The 16,941-nt window shown below is 32.4% G+C and overlaps 2 protein-coding genes across 7 annotated transcripts in view; one reads left to right on the top strand and one right to left on the bottom strand.

Annotated features, from left to right (window-relative positions):
• Window positions 1–16,941, bottom strand: part of LOC133190361 (uncharacterized) — a 231,401-nt gene that overhangs the window by 55,560 nt on the left and 158,900 nt on the right. For 5 of the 6 annotated variants that reach the window (XM_061325940.1, XM_061325942.1, XM_061325941.1 and 2 more), the window contains exons 2-3: window positions 16,776–16,871; window positions 352–503 (exon numbers count right to left, since the gene is read on the bottom strand). In XM_061325940.1, the coding sequence (XP_061181924.1) occupies window positions 352–503; window positions 16,776–16,868 (245 nt within the window). In that variant the 5' untranslated portion in view covers window positions 16,869–16,871. Of the gene's footprint in view, window positions 1–351; window positions 504–12,267; window positions 12,401–16,775; window positions 16,872–16,941 lie in introns of those variants that run through there. The other variant, XM_061325944.1, reaches the window with a different exon arrangement.
• LOC133190369 (RNA binding protein fox-1 homolog 2-like) overlaps window positions 1–16,941 on the top strand; it is a 443,535-nt gene that overhangs the window by 352,495 nt on the left and 74,099 nt on the right. The gene's annotated exons all lie outside the window — the stretch shown is intronic.

The raw sequence follows: 16,941 nt of genomic DNA, 5'->3' as shown, positions 1-16,941 counted from the left end.
GTCCTGCTGTTTTGTAAAGCAGTTTCTATCATGCCAAGTCCTTCTGTATAGTAAGATAGTTGTCATTTTCTGAGTCCTACAGTTTGTAAGGCAGCTTCTTAATCTAAGTCTCACTGCTTGTAAGGCAGCTGCAATCCATCCAATTCTTACTGTTTCTCAAGCCATTTCCATCTTTCTCTGGCAGTTTCCATCTTTCTGAGATTACTTTTCTAAGGCAGTTGCCATCCTTTTGCACTTATGTTTTTTTTTTCCATTTTATCATTATTTCTTGGTGCACAATTCTTTTTTATTTCAGATTTGTACCTTAGTGGTAAATAATTATGTTTCTTATATTTTCAATCCTTTACTTACTTTTTGAGTTCTAGTGCTAGCTCTCCACTGGCAATCTTGATGAGTTGCTGGACATCATTGTGTAATAGTCCTTCTGTCTTCTGTCCGTTGAGTGATTCTATAATGTCCCCTACTTTGATGCCTTCTACATATGCCTTACTGTTAGGATTGATCTGTAGAAACAGAAGAATAAAATTCTTACTGAATATGTATGTTTAGGATCATTTGTATAGTGTGTAAGGCTGGAAGGATGTTCGCAGTGGCTAGAAGTGGGTTTCTGTGGGGGAGAAAAAACACATGGACAAGTGTACTGTTATGTTTGACCTGCCAAATGCCAATTACAGTTCATTTATACATTTAGGAGAAGGTCATATGGGATCTTTTTCTACAAAATGTATTTAAATAAGATATATTTTGCAGTGTACAATGAAAACATCTCAGTCAATATTTGCAGTCATTCAACTACTAGTAATTACAAGTTTTTTTGAACAATGTGTAGCACTGAGCTTCTGCACAGTAACATTTGTTTACTGTATGTTTCCATGGCAATGCTCCTGTTACTAGACATTAGAACAAGTATACAGACAATCATTGGCAGCTGGGGAGGCATCACCATTCTTAAAACAACCTCATCTTTGTGTTTTCTATAACAGGTTCTCATTACTCAGGCTTGTGGAATGTTTTGAATTTTGCATCAAAACTGTCAGAGATGAATCAAGAAATTCATTTAACACTTATCAGCTGCTTTTAAAAAATCCATGAATAAAAATTAGAAAAACTGTTTTTAGTGCAAAATCTGTTAACGGTTATCAATATCACTTAACCACATGCAAGAAGATGCTTACAACGTTAGAGAATATCATAACTTTTTTACTCATCAATAGAACAAATACACTTGAACTTCAGTATCTTGAACACTGATATCTTGAATACCATGGATATGTTGAAGTGATTTGAAAGTCCCAAACGCTTATTCCATTAGTATTTTACCCTAGATATCTCAAATCTTCGGATATCAGGTACACATGCATCCAAAATAGCCAAAAAAAAAAAGTTGAGTACAAAATTGAAAATATATATATTTCATTTACTGAAGATATCACCCCTTACTGAATCCAAGGGGCATCGGTTTAATTCATATACAGTGCATATTGATATTATCAGAATTTTCTTTGTACTAACTTCAGATGCATTGCAAGATTGTACAGCATAATTATAATAATCATTTCATCAACAGAACTGGTCAATGAATCCCCAAACATTAAGAAATTCATGCAGTCTCCCTTGCCTCCCCCTCACCAAATTCTCTTGATTTGAATCTCATTTGTTTTCCTGTGTGTACAAGTTTAAAACTTGCAAAACTTTTCATGTGTTAGAAATATTTCAGTTGTTCTCAACAATATTTAACTAGTGTCTCAGACTTGCATTGGAATGCATGTCAATTCTTGTTTTTTTCTTGAAAGTCTTATCAGATCAATAACCACTATCAGCCAAGAGAAAAATTAACCTTGAAAGGTTGGTTTATATATTTACATGACCCTTTATAGCATCAAATATTTAACTGGTTCTATAATTAATTCCTGTAAGAATAGAATGGCCTTACATTACCTGGCCATTTGATTTGTTGTCTTGAGGGTTTTTTTTTATGAAAGTCAATATTAAGTATGAAATGTAAACCCCTTGTTGTAGAAGTAGAAAAGAACTGAGCTTTTAAGTGAAAGGGAAATTTGTATTTCAAAAATGCTGAATGGCCCAATGTTGTATAAAATTTACTAACACCTGCAGGGGTAGGCATTTCTACAGGACTTTACAGCTACGCTAACAATGAATAAAATGGTCCTGTATGACACGGATGTTTAGTTAGATTATAACCAAAACACAATAATATGGCAATGTGTGCCTAGTAACTTACCATTCATGAAAACACCTTAAAATGTATACTCTAACTGAAAAAAAGTCTCACCCTCGCAAGATCTTCAGCAAAAATATGAACATTGTGCAGAATTTGTATGTTGTGATTGCAATCCTTATGTGTTTGAAGTTTTATGAAACTATTTCATACACTTGATTGTCTATGAATTGACACGTTCAAAGAATTGTTAAACTCAGTTATAACAAATCTGAAGGACATTTGCTACAAATTAAAAAAAATGGATACATCAAATCCCTAAAATATTAAGAAATTGTAAAATTTCTATGATCATATTGATGTTCAAAATTTTCACTTTTTGCCATTCCCCTGATAGTTCTTTACAATATTTGTATCACTTTATAGGACACCACTCAGAAATCTTGAATAAAAATTTAAACATGTGGTTAAGCTTATTCATTTTACTTATATAAACATTGATCTACTGGTAATATATAGAGTACAATTTCATGATTTTTTGAAAAAAGTTTGTTGTAGCAAGTGGCCTTAAGGGATCAGATGCCAGAATTCACATTTTTATATCTGTATAATCATCACTTGAAAGTGGATGCTGGGTAAATGAATGGAGAGAAACGGGAGTATTATGTAAAAAATGTAATTTTATCATGAAACTGACAGTGCATTTCACTCTGTTTTATACTGCACAACCCTAATGAATGAAAGAAAAGATTAATGTTTAACACCAAAGCAAATATGATTTAGAATACTTTTACATTTAGAGAAATAATGAATTCAAACAAGCAATCCTTTTTTAAGAAAATTGTCAATTATTAAAAATATTAAAATATGCTCCACAATATCTATAATTGTGATATTTTGTCAATCTTCATATTCATGCATGGCAGCTATGCATGCTACAAGACTTTCTGAATTATGTTGCCAAAGTTTTTTCTATGTAAATACATGTGTTCAATTGTTGAATTGTGATGAGATCAATATAAACTCAGTTCAGTTCAGTAATTTACCATCTCTGTGTAGCAGATTAGTTATAATTCATAAAGAATTTGCTGAAATTGTATTCTAAAGTCTCTCCACTTATAAAAACACACGTCGCAGCCTTTGTTGTGTTTCCAAGTTAAAGTTCTAAGAAGAGAAAATGTATAACTTCCTTTCTGATTTTATAAACATTTCAATCATTTGATTGTCAATTACAACTACTGTTAGTTATTTAAATTTTAGTTACACTGTTCAATGAATTATCTGATTAATTCTCATAAGAATATTATTTAGTATTTATTTAGTACATCTTTCTACTGGAAAGATTACACAGTATGTTACTGGTATCTGAAGCGATCATATAGAAGGAAACACTGCGAAGTTTCTTTGTCTTTCTATTTTGAAAAAAAAAGCCTTGCTACTCTTTTCCTATAAGTAACATTTATACACTGAAAGCAAGTGCTGGATGGTAAAGATAAATCTTATCAGTCTTTGTTCCTGCGTATCCTGTTGCATAGCATTTCCAAAGAACAATCACTTGCACTTCTATAAAAATAGTCAAGGAAACTCGCTGGTAATGATGAATTCTGATGATATGAACATGCTACAATACTGAATACACCATCACTACATACAGATAACAGATGAGTGCCTCACTTCATTCATTTAGTAAATCAAAGGTATCATCAGGAATTTTTTTTTAGCAACAAACATGCACTTGATCCCCTCCTCTACCCATGCAATCAATCTTAAAACTTAAAAAAAACACTCCTTTGTCTATCTATAGAGAACTAAACATCCTGAAATGCCATGTTTGATTTCAGACAACAGTCAACAAAAATTGTTTCCGCTTCTCTATTTTTTTTTTAACCACGCAGTTAACCTGTCTGTTAGGAAAATGTGGTTTTAGTGTGACAACTTACAAGAAGAACAAGAAAGTTTTGCTTGATAACAAGAATGTTGGAATGTGGGATATGATCCCTAGTTCCTGCACTTTCTGCTGTCTGATCCTGCTAGGAAACCATACAGAGATGGAGACAATGCTTAGATACCAAACAGTGCAGATAGGAGCTTCATACTTTTCCAGTTTATTACTCTTATACTTTCTCTTTTTCAGACCATTCAAGTTCAAGAAGATTTCATAACTCGTTTATTTTCTGAACTGATAATTGCACTGACAGATTTTTTGGGTTCCACCTATAATAAGAATTGAAATTCTCTGCTAAGCAACATCATTGGAATGTTCACCTATATCAGGGAGTTCAACCGCTCTTCATAAAAAAACTACAATATTTCAATGAACTTTCGATCAAATATACTGTTTACACACTTGGTAGTTGGTATCCAATATGACTTGAGCAGTTGAACTCATTTTGTGAGTCATTTGAGATGCAAAACTCATCTGGAAAAAAAAGATCTGATAGAATCATTATTCATGTGTGTACTAAATATCTGAGATATTTGAAAAAAAAATCCTAAAGAAATATATGTACCAGATGCTAAGCTATGAAAAACATCAAAGATCTTCAAATAAATGTGCATAAAAGTTATCAAACATGAAAGTCCTACGACTTTTGCTTCATAGTTCACGGAATATGTCTTTTTATCTCGAGCTGTCATAATCAATCAGCATCTTTGGGCAAACAGAACATCTCTTTGCAGATGAAGACATCTTTTTTGTCTGCCATTACAAGAAACAAGAATTTATCAGATCACCCCTTGAGCCTGGATTTGACGTTATTCTCTGACAGGTGTATAGAGGGTGTAATCATCGCTGTAATGACTTCCTGTTTGTGTGGGATGGTATAAATACAGCAGGGACCCCCATAAGGTGTAGGGTGTACATCAATAAGGTGTCATGCTTTTGTCTGTACAGTTCTATAAAAGCTTGGGAGGAAGATAACCTCATACTGTCAGAATCTATGTCATAAAGAGAACAGACTGCATTTATCCCCCAAAATAATTGCTTTATCCACTCATTGGGCAATAAAAATACCATTTCATGATGAAATACCCTCAACCAATATAAATCATGAAGTACAACTAGACTTATCTCCCCTCTTAAAACCTTCTGAGATCTTGACACCCTTTTTCAAAGGTCACAGTTTTAATTACTTATTAAAGTGTTAGAGTTAGAAAAAATCCTGTAGCTTCCTTCAAAAGCTATCAGACATTGAGAAACTCAGTGATACAAGAGCATACAACATAGTTTCTGAAGCTTTTTTTTAAAAAATGCCTCAGTCAGTGCTAGGAGATGCGAATTCCTAATACAAATCATACTCAGTGATACTGATATTGTGTTTTGTTTCACTATAAGTTAATGCAGCTTAAAAGGGAAAAAATCAAAATACCATTAATCAATAATAAGACAGGGGAAAAATCTGTCTAATCAACAAAATCTCTCTTGATTAATCAATAATGTATTTGTGCACCCCTATATATATTCCTTAGTGCTAAAAATATGGTAACTGTAAATATAGGCATTGAAATGTACAGCATACCGTATAATAAAGTATTAAGACATGTTCTCTAGATTTCCTTGGATTTGTTATAAGATTTTCATTCTTCTTTACAAAATCCCTTTTACCTACTAGGGAAATATTTCAAGGACTATCAACATGCTATGAAAATTAATGGAGACAAGTCTACGCAGGGACCTATATACTTAAAGGATAGGCAACTCATTAATGGTGCCATTTTTATATACCCAAAACATCACACACAACACTGCAAGTTTTTCAAACTACCAGGTACATTTTTTCCCAATTAAAAGCTAGTTTTCTGATTAATGTAACCTGTTCTTTTTGTGTGTTGGAATGGATTTTTCATAAATTTTAAAGCACACATAATAAAATAATTTAAATATTACCGGTAAGTAAACATCCACCAAAATCAGTGATTTCTCGGAAATACGGTCGATCAGGGGCATGCATGCATTGATTTTTGAAATAAATGTAATTACTACTAAGATAAGGAGAATAAATAGGGATAACAACAAATCAAATAATTTTTTTTTTTATAAATTTAGGTTTTGATCTGAAATATTTGATAGCATTAGAGAATTATTTAATTAAAATTGACTTATGAAATCCTGCAACTTATGAGATATCACGAGACTTGCCTATCCCATAAGTATACAGTTCCTTGGAATTAGTAACTTTAATTGATGTCAGTACAACAAATCGAATACCAGCACAACATGATGTCAAATATAACTTTTTTCACATTTATGTAACTGAAAAAATATTCAGGGATAAGCTTTTGTTTATAAAACAGGAACAAAAAAAAAAGAATATGATACCCATTAAGTTACCAAAGCACTCCCTTTGATTAAACAAAAGATCTTGCATTCCATAGCATGTGTTTAAGACATAATACCTTTGTGCAAATTGGTCAATCAATAATCCATATATATATATAGACTACTTGTCGTTTATAATGAGAGAGGTCAGTGGGGAATTAAAAAGAACTGTACAAAATATGCAGGACACTGAACTAAAGAAATGTTTAAAAGGATAAAATGTTGATCTAACTGATTAAAAGAATAATTCATAGTGGATAAAGAATCTACCTGCAAAATGTATTGTCATGTCTCTAAAGCTTATCTGTAACCGGTACAAGCCTATGTTCATCCTACTTAATCAATATATGCATACATATATGTACTTAGTAATTTAAACCTACTGAGAAGCTCATATATTCTCTCAAGGAGTTCTGGATTGGAAAAAAAAGAATCACCTATTATTTCAACAAACCAGTTTCTTTTTGCATGGTGATGTGTGTTGTGAAATAAATCATTTCCAAGAACTCTAGATGAAGAAAAAATTAAGACTTTGCAACAAACTCTTCCTTTGCAATGTAATCATTAGATATCATGTGCATCTAACACGAGATAACGAAATGTCTGCAATGTCCCAAAATTACAGCTCAGCTTCACAATCAATTTGTGTATACATTTATCATACAGATTTCTGCAGATCACAAGACTTGAAAGGGGAAGATTTATATTTTACAAGTATTCAATCAATTATGGCAAACATTATAAACATATATATGTTCATCTTTCAATCTTTAATGCAGTCTGCAAGACGTTGAAGGCATGCCTACTATTACATCATAGTTGAAAAACTTACTTTAAAACTTTTCCCCCCCAAATCACAATTTAAACTCACTTTCTTTGAAATCCTTGAATCAGCTGAATAAAAAACACTTTAAATCCCACACTAAAATATCCAAGACGGCAGAAGTCTACAGCTGACAATTCTGGCTGATATGATCTGTATCAAATTTCAAACAGCTCTCTATTTGTCAAACTTTCCAAGTAATGTTACAACTATCGTTTTGTCACAACTGTTTATAAGGTAATAAAAAGGAAAACAGATATGAATTTCATGTTGTCCCCACCAGAACAATTCAAATATCCAAAGAGGTTTACCTTTGCCCAATTTCGGTAACAGATCAGTATAAGGAAAGCAAAAATAAATCTAGAAGTTGGTATTGTGCACGGTAAATCTCTTTTTCAATACATCAATAAGAAAGACGCAAGACATTTAACTTTGTCAAACAATGACTCACAGTTGTAAAACTGCATGTCACAGGTTTCTAGGATGTGCTATTTGGTGTCCAATTATATCACAATACATGTTCCATCGTAATAGGTTTAAATATGAAGCTAAGTCTTACAAGATAGGCCAAGAGAGGTGAGAATATTTGCACACAATAGACACTGATAATCAGCAAGAAAAACAGATAATTAGATATGAACCATGCCTCTCCATTACAACCCCACATCAAAAGACCTCTTCAACTGAGCCTTTGATCAGAATGAATTTAAAGACAATTAAGGTTAAAGTTATAATTGAATTCTTGTGGCTGAAGAGAGCTTGTATGTTTAAGTTGTTGCATGATCTAAATAAAAAACTATTTTTTTCAAATGCAAAATATACAATTTTGCTTCTGGAATTCATTTCAACACATTTTTTCCATCACTTTTCAAAATCTTTCACTTCTAAATCTTGCAATCTTAAATGTACTTTATAATTTCAAATTTTCAGACTTGATAAAAAACAAGTTTTTCTTATCTGGGTGGTTCCAGATAGGCTTTACGTGTAAAAGAACAAGAATCCAAAGATTGACGCAACAAAAACTAGAAACCCATTGAAAACGTGAACTAAAAATGTCCAGATCTTGAGACCAAGACACATACTTTTCATTTACCGTATGAAAAATACTCCTCTATTTTGTGTCAAGAATAAAACCATTAAAGTTTTTCAAGATAAATCATTTCTACGTGTACAGTAAAACATGCTTTTAACGAAGTGCCAGGGATGGAAATTTTGCATCATTGTAAGCATAATTCGTTAAATCCATTAAGTGTACGATATATTTTTAAGTCCAGAGGAATGAAATTCACTTCGCTTAAGAGTCAATTCATTATATACGTGTTCGCTATAAGCGTGTATTACTGTATCAGAAAAGTTAGCTGCTATCATTTTTTTCTACAGAAGCTGACAAGGTAAACAGTGGGCATGCATTAATCTAGACCAATCTCCATGACTCTATTAATCATGTACTTTTATACATTTTCCTCCCTGAAATTTTTTCTCTCAAAATCTCTTCCACCTCAAATTCAATTTAGCAACACATGCTTCCAAAACTGTTTCTTGATTATTTTGCCATTTCTGAAATTCTTTGATAATCATGCCAGAATGTGTCTTAGAGTAAGAGCCTGGAGGAGCTTTATGCACTGGGGTTATCCAGGTGGGACTCCAATTCCATCCATCAAGATTAATTTCAGAAGCAAAAAAGTATTTTGGTTTGATGTGTGGTTCTGGTGGATGACAGTACATCCTTTTCATTATATTAAAAGTACTTTACGTCTGTCAGCTGTGGGGGCCTCAGACTTTGGCCCAATGGCAAGGTCATCATTCAAAAAAAATCAATTCCATCTGGAGACAATCAAAACAATTGTTTAATGTCCTACGGTAATAAGAACTGATTTGGCACACTCAAATGACATAATGCTAAACTGTGTTAAATATATAATGACCAACAAATATTACTAAGTAAAACATTTTGTCCTTTTACTTGTATAAGTGTTGACCAATCATGCACAGGGCACTGTATGAGTGGGAAATACATGACAATACAAGCAAAATCAAATTCATACATAAAATTGCCATGAAATAATGTAATAAAAATGGTTTAAATGATAAGAGCATGGGGTTTCAATGGCTCAATGTCTATATCTTAAACTTATTTAGATATCAACCAAGTATTGATCACAGCTGTGAAAATCCAAGGACATTAGAGTTGTTTCACAGCAAGAGGAACAATTTTGAGGGATTTTTTTTGTTTTAATAACTTGCACAAATATCTACATAACAACTTCTGGGTGTCAGCTAATAGTAAATAAGATGTACTCAAACCTGAACATTCTTTTCCTGCTTTTGAAAGAAAATCTTGGACTAACCTTGACAATTCCACAACCTTGGTAAAACTTCTGCACAACTGATGTGAACAATTAATTAGTACAGCAGATCTCTCACCCACTTAGCTAACATGTGTTTTCTGTTTTACCATCTGACCCTCCAGGGTTAAACTGGTGCATTTAGTGAGGGAAGAAAATAACTTCTAACTTAACAACCAACAATCAAAAGCTGAGAAAATCTTATTGCTTGACCTGCCATGGGCCTTTCTATCTTCTTATTGCCAATCCATAAAACATGCATCCCCCATTATCTTAGAATCCATCAAAGTGACCCCAAGGGCTTCATTCATGTACATCAGGTGCCTGAAAATGTCTTCTCTTAAAAGCAAAAAAACCTTCCTTTCTTAATGATCTATATGAAAGTGTTTTTACTCCATTACCTATAAATTGAAAGTCTTGAGATAGCCTTTATGTCAGAATTATAAGCACTCAAGTGCAATCTTTGCAATTCAAAATTCCATGAAAATGTGAAAACTTCATTATTGTATATTTGATACTTGGTGTGAAATTTATTATTTTTTTTCATCACATTAGATCATACATTAATCTGGACCACTAACAATTTCAGAGAACAAAAACATGGCAACTGGCAAGACTATTTTCTTTCAGAAAAGATGTACCATGAAAACTAGACTAGAATAACTTTTCTCATGGGAGTAATATCCCCACAGGGCATGCTCAGAGCATTACATATTTGAAAAAATTCTTTCATACTGTAGTGTCTCCCAAAAACTTTACATTTTCATTTTATATAGCCTTGAACTTTTCCAAGGGTATCTAGTGTATAAGACATCAGTTTCTGGTCAAAAGCAACCTTTGAGTTTCTGCAATTTGTATAACATTGCCATGAGAATGACCTTGAGATGATGACCTTGACTAACTACATGTATTATAACTCTGAATCCTATGATTTTGACCAAATTGCTTTGGCTTGGGATCATCATGTACCTTCTGCTCCAAAGCAATTAAAGTGTACTAAGAGCTTAGAACTACCATTACTATTCCTGCATTATAAAGTCATGCCATGGTGAGAAGTTTTACATTTTGGAAACATGGCCTTCAACAAATTACTTTGGTTAAGAGCAAGGCATGTTTACAAGTCATAAGCATCCTTTGGCCCAAATATGACTTTTTAATAATTAATTCTCCACTACAAAGTGATGTTTCTCACTTTTGGAAGCCTTGACATTGTCCATATTATCTTGGTTTGGAATCCTGAATCATCCTCTTTTCTGCTACTGTCTCTCCATTGCAAAGTTTTTGTCTGTTTCAAATCATCACCACTTTAAATTTCAAATGCCAAATGCACCACCATCATCAAACATGTCTGTTATATGATATTATCAATTCTTCCAGGAAAAAAAAAAACTTGTGTTGTAATATGTGCAAAGTGCAACTGAAAAGATAAAAAAATCAACTGGCAAAAATACATATATATTGATAAGAATTTGAGAATATATAAATTCTATTAATCTCTGTTGCATGCACCTCAGACAGTACACGGTGTCTTGCAGGGAACTGTTGATTTTTACAGCTGATTGAACAATATGGCCTCCATAGTGAGAACAGACCTACACTCAATTATCTTATCTGAGGCTGATAATTAGGAGAAATGGTGTTCTGAGGGGAAAAGGAAGAAGGTGGCTATTGTAGCCATGAAAAAGGAATTAGCCAGCATAAACAAAATTGTTCCACACATACTGGGCTATCTAATCTCTCCAACCCCAATAGACTAAACACACTGTAAAGAAGAAATTTCTCTTCAATTGTGTCCCAGTTGAATGAATTTCAAAGCTATGTGCATGCTGTTTCTACAATTTCTCCCATAGCCTGTATTTTAAATAATTTCTTTCTTGGTTTTCTTTAAAGCTATACCTTTCTCAGTATTTATACAGTTTCTCCATTATACATAAAAAAAATAATGTAGCATAAAAACTGCTTTTTCAAGAATATTACCAGCAGCAATAGTGTGCCATGCATTGCTAGTACAGTTATTTCATAGCTAAGTATGAAATATTATAGTCATCTATGGAACTATATATTATCAGAACATATGCTTTGATATCACAGTCTAGCTATCAAGTACATGTACTAAGCATTTCAATATTAAAATGTAATTAAAATTTATTTCAATTTTTTTTTCTTTTTTTTTTCTTTTTTTGGAAAGAGATGGAAAAATTTAACTTATGCAAACCATTATAATCTCTGAAAGTTTAATTTAAACGACGTCATTTTTTTAAAGATTGGAACAGAAAATTCACTTAAATATTATGCCATTTTGACTGGTCCATCTGTCTGGTCAATTGAAATACTAATATTAACCTCACATTGAATAAAGAGATAATGACAAGACATTTACCTATAGGAACAATTATGGTGTATTTAAATCAGCCTCAAGCAAGAAGACAGAAAGGAATGGAACTAATTACTGGCAATTTCATAGCTAACATGTGTCTCTGATCTACATACCTACATACATCAAATCTATGTTTCAGCAGTTGGTTGAGCTTCACCAAAAAACATTCCTTCACATCACAAAATTCTCAAATCCCCAGAAAATCATTTAAAAAAAATTACTTACTTCAGTTTAACTTAATAGATTTGAATAATCCCACCACTGAATAAGAGGAACCCAGTTTCCTCAGCAACTAGCACACATCACATGGGAGAAAATTTACTGGTACATTGACCTCGGAGGTCATCACCATGGAATCTGAATCTATTGTCAGAATTTTTCTCCTGGGATTGTTCATCCAAATGATAAGACTTAAGCACAAACCATAAAATATCCTTAAGGAAGGATTTTCATTTAGGAACTATACTGCATTAACTTTGTGTACACTGCCAATTTTCCAAAAATATTTCAATTAAGACTTATTCATCTTTTAATTGACTGCCACTTTTTTGCGTTAGTCATGCTCTAAATATGTGTACGCTGAAGTTAAAATTAAGCAATAAACTTGAAAGACGTGATTATTATGTATAAACAGGATAGGTTAGAGTGATATTGCTGAGGTTTCCCCCAAAATAGAATCTGCAGAGTTATATATATATAAATACGAAGAACTCATCTGCCAAAAAACACACAGTTATGAAGTGATTTTTCTGCTACAGATATACATCATTTTGACTTCACTCAAAATTTAAACACCATGGTCTTGAAACTTAAAAAAAAAAATCTGACTACTTCTTTTTGCATTCCGTGAATAAAACTGGACAACTTCCTTTAAATTTTTACATCATGGCTACTGTGTGAATAAAACAATTTATCTAACAGGTGTTAAGATTCAAAATGCTTTCCAACTTGTCCCTCAATGGTATCTAATTTTTATCCTCATTGTGCACTAAAAATGAGCTATTAAGCCGTAATCCCCCCCCCCCCCAAAAAAAAAAAAAAAAAACAGAACAAGACTGTTTAAAATTCTGTTACATTTAATTCAACACCTAAGTAACCTATGTAGCAAGAAAAACTCACTTTGACAAACATGATAACATGTTACTTTGCACCTGCACGTGCAGCTACTGGGAGGCTGCAGTTTACAACCATCTAACCAGGTTTACGTCAGAGCCTCAAGCCAGATATGCTCATTAATGATTATACAACCTGCAGAAAGTGTGTTTACTACATAACAATATATGTTGCTTTAGACGGTTGAGTATGCCAGTCTCCTACTTCGCAATATCTCAAATAATATTGAGGATTTTTCCCTTCTCGAATGAGATTTGGTGTGCAAGTATATCTTGAAAAGAATATTTATTTCATTTTCTATAAGACAACATTCTGCATTGGTTATTTTTAGTGATAGACACATCTTTTGACAAAACACTTTTAACACTTATACTTACATTATTATTTTTACTGCCCAATTCTTACAAGACAGCTACCAGCTAGTAATTATAAATTTTTTCTACTTCCTGCAAGACCTGTTCAATTTATGGGAAGATTAAGATGAAATATGTGTGATGTAGTTGATAAGGTAAATTCTGTGGAATGCAAACTTGGGTGGACAGATTTTCTGTTTTACGGTTTTAAAAAGTTGAATTGGTATATATTTCTTAAATGCTATGAAGGGTAAGACATATCATTTATAGAAAGGTAAAAAAAAATATATTTAAAACAAATTCTTATGTTGAAGGATGAGCACCTTTAATTAAAGTTTTATGAGTTCTTTGCACTACATTTTCTAACAGGACTATGTACTGTACAATGCTTTAAATTACATCTCTGATTTAATTTCTCATCTAATTTTACATTCATCCACCTATAGCACTTAATTGACCCCATGTTCAATAAACCCATACTACACTCCACAGTCTGTTTAAGCAAAACTAACAAATCATAAAATATCATAAAATTACACCAAGCCATGCATGCTCAATTACAAAATATTGCATGCATTTTACCTTTTGGTCATAAATCAGACAGATGTGTCTTGGCAGTTTTTAATAATTTTGTGTAAGAAGGTCATCAAATCATCATAATCTTACAGCCAGACTAAGCCCTTGGTGCTGCACATTTTTTTTTATGCATTTACGTAAGAATACAATGCATTTACTAGTCATACTTTATTCAAAAGCCAAGATTTGCATTTCAAAAATAACTATGAATTGACAGTTTCCAGGAAATAATCCTCTACCACAAAAAAAGGTTGAAACAACTCTTGAACAATGAGTTACTTTTCTTTGATAAATGAAAATACAGTATCTCTAGATCGAATGAAAAACCAGACAGCAACTGTTAGTAGGTTCCTTGCAAAAAAATTGTTTCTATTAGATGCTAAATGCTTCCTTAAGCAAAATATTTGTATTATAGCTTGACTGTGGCATTAAGTAATAGCTAAGAGGGGGCAGTTCATCTGGATACACAGGAAGATCTGACTGAAGGTAGCCAAAAAAATAATAGACAAACAAATTCCTCACTTCAATGCTAAAACTCATCCAGAGCTGGATAATGAATTGTGTAATAACATTAACTTGGCTGTTGCTGGGTTCCTTCCCTCAAAACTTTTCATGATTAATATCATACATACAGATACTACGAGCAAACTTAGAGATGGTAAAATTATCACCATATTATATTTTTTCTTCTTTTTTGAATTATGGATGAATTAATTTCATTCAGGTACAATTATTCTGAAAGCGCAATGCCAAAAAAAAAAAAATGGAATTTCTCTTTGTCAATTGTAAATTTCTAGTAATCTGACAAGTACGTAAACCAGACAACTCCTTAAATACACATTTGAACAGAAGTCATTCAGGAAGCACTTAAGTGTCAAGCCATCAATGACAGATATATATACTATACAGCTTCAAAATATCTATCAGATTTACACTTTAATTCATAAAGAAAAAAAATTCTTCCTGTACCTCTTTGTACTTAAAAAATTTTCTCAGTGTTCATCTTAAAAAAAAAAAAATCTTTTATATCAAATGTTTTGAATTTTATCTTCGAAGCGGCACATGTTTCTCTCTCGAGTTGCTGCTGCAATATTTACACGATTACAGGTACAGAGTCAGTGTGAGGCCCCCTGTACATAACACACTTATTCTGCATTGAATCATTTGGGTTGGATCCAATAAAAGATCATATACTGGATCAGACAAGCCCTGCCTCCCTTGAAGATTTTCCTACCATTTCTCCATCTACCAGATCATCTGCATGGTGTTCTGACAATTTTCAGTAAAACACACATGCACACACTACATAATGCAAAATATATAATTTTGTCAAGATTATTCATAACGAGATAGGATACCAACATCTTTACGTGTGCATAAATAATGAAAAAAAATACACAATCCAAGAACCTTGAAGCTTGACCTGAGCAAGCATTATGTCTCTTTCAAAAGAGTTAGACAATGATACATTGAATGTTAGCACACAGTGTATTTTAGATATTTTTGCCCTTTGTTCTTTCAAAATGTGGAGTTCAATTAGAATTCTTTTCAGAAACCTATGAAAAGCCATGTCTTCTTAGACCTTAATATTGTCAAATTTTCCCACTTTCTCAACTATTCAATACTTTACCTTTAAAAACTTTCAATACATAAAGGCTGCAATTTCCGGTGGTATGAAAGAAGAGCAAACATCAGATATGGATGGACCATTCATATTTCTACATTAAAATGTTTAACCATCAATCATTATCTGCCAAGTTTATCACAGAAATTTTTATCAAATGAGATGAAAAATGTTCCAGCTAAATATAGATCTTTCCTATCAGTTCAGAAAATACCTATCTACTGACTACCGGAAACTCAACAGCTGATGTTCATTAAGATTTCAGGGAGAAAAAAAATTTTAAAGTCATTTTTTTATATCTATTTGCTAAGTCAAATCTGACAATGGAAATCATGTTATCATGCTATCATTTTTACTACTCAGTTGCATTTAGTTGAATTATTTTAATTTTTCACACAGTATAACATAACTGCAACATATACATGATATATATAGATTTAACTGCAGCCAAGTATTATAGATTACTGAAGGACCTTGTAAAGTTCTCTTTAAAGATCTGAAAAGAAAAGGCACCTTCCACCCATTCCTATTATACAGCTATGTCAACTTAAATCATAATAGAAAGGGAACAAATTTCAGACCTTACATTACAACCACAACACTAACATATTTATTTAAGTTGGATTATACACATTATAAGCCATTTAACAGTTTTAACTACTGATAGGTTTAAATTATTGTGAATGCTAACAGGATTAAAGATCAAGATGACATCTCTATCTAGCACTTTAAAACGCAAGAAGATTTTTGTACAGTACATTAAACTCCAATAATTGTGTCCAAGAGGGTATGTCATAATTAAATGTCAAAAGAATAAAAATTAATATAAAGTTCACATTAGTTCTTTTTTTTTATTACAGAGATATAACAAATTTATATAAGTACTTCAAATACTATCCTTAAAAGTATTTAAGTCCAAACGCGACTTCTCACTTTAAAAATACACATCGTCCACCCGGTTTACAAATTGACAACTTTCTTCAGATTCTCTCACCTGAGCAGCACCTTAAATTGTTCACAACTTTTTTAAATCAAACATATGCGATCAACTAGTTAAAAATACTAACCTTGGCGACTGAAATCGGTTCATTAAATTCCTTCCCACCCTGGATCCTAAATCCCCAGGGTGGCCCACCCTTCAGAACTACGGCATAAGACATCACGTATTTTCTCCTAGACCGCCATCAAGTTTATAAACTGTAGAACCAGTAGGGAGAAATGTGGAGGTCGACA

Source organism: Saccostrea echinata, unplaced genomic scaffold (genome assembly GCF_033153115.1).
Source record: "Saccostrea echinata isolate AGI-Se365-2 ecotype Australia unplaced genomic scaffold, CSIRO_AGI_Sech_v1 ptg000022l, whole genome shotgun sequence".
Lineage (NCBI taxonomy): Eukaryota > Metazoa > Mollusca > Bivalvia > Ostreida > Ostreidae > Saccostrea > Saccostrea echinata.
This window is presented reverse-complemented; position numbering and strand designations above follow the sequence as displayed.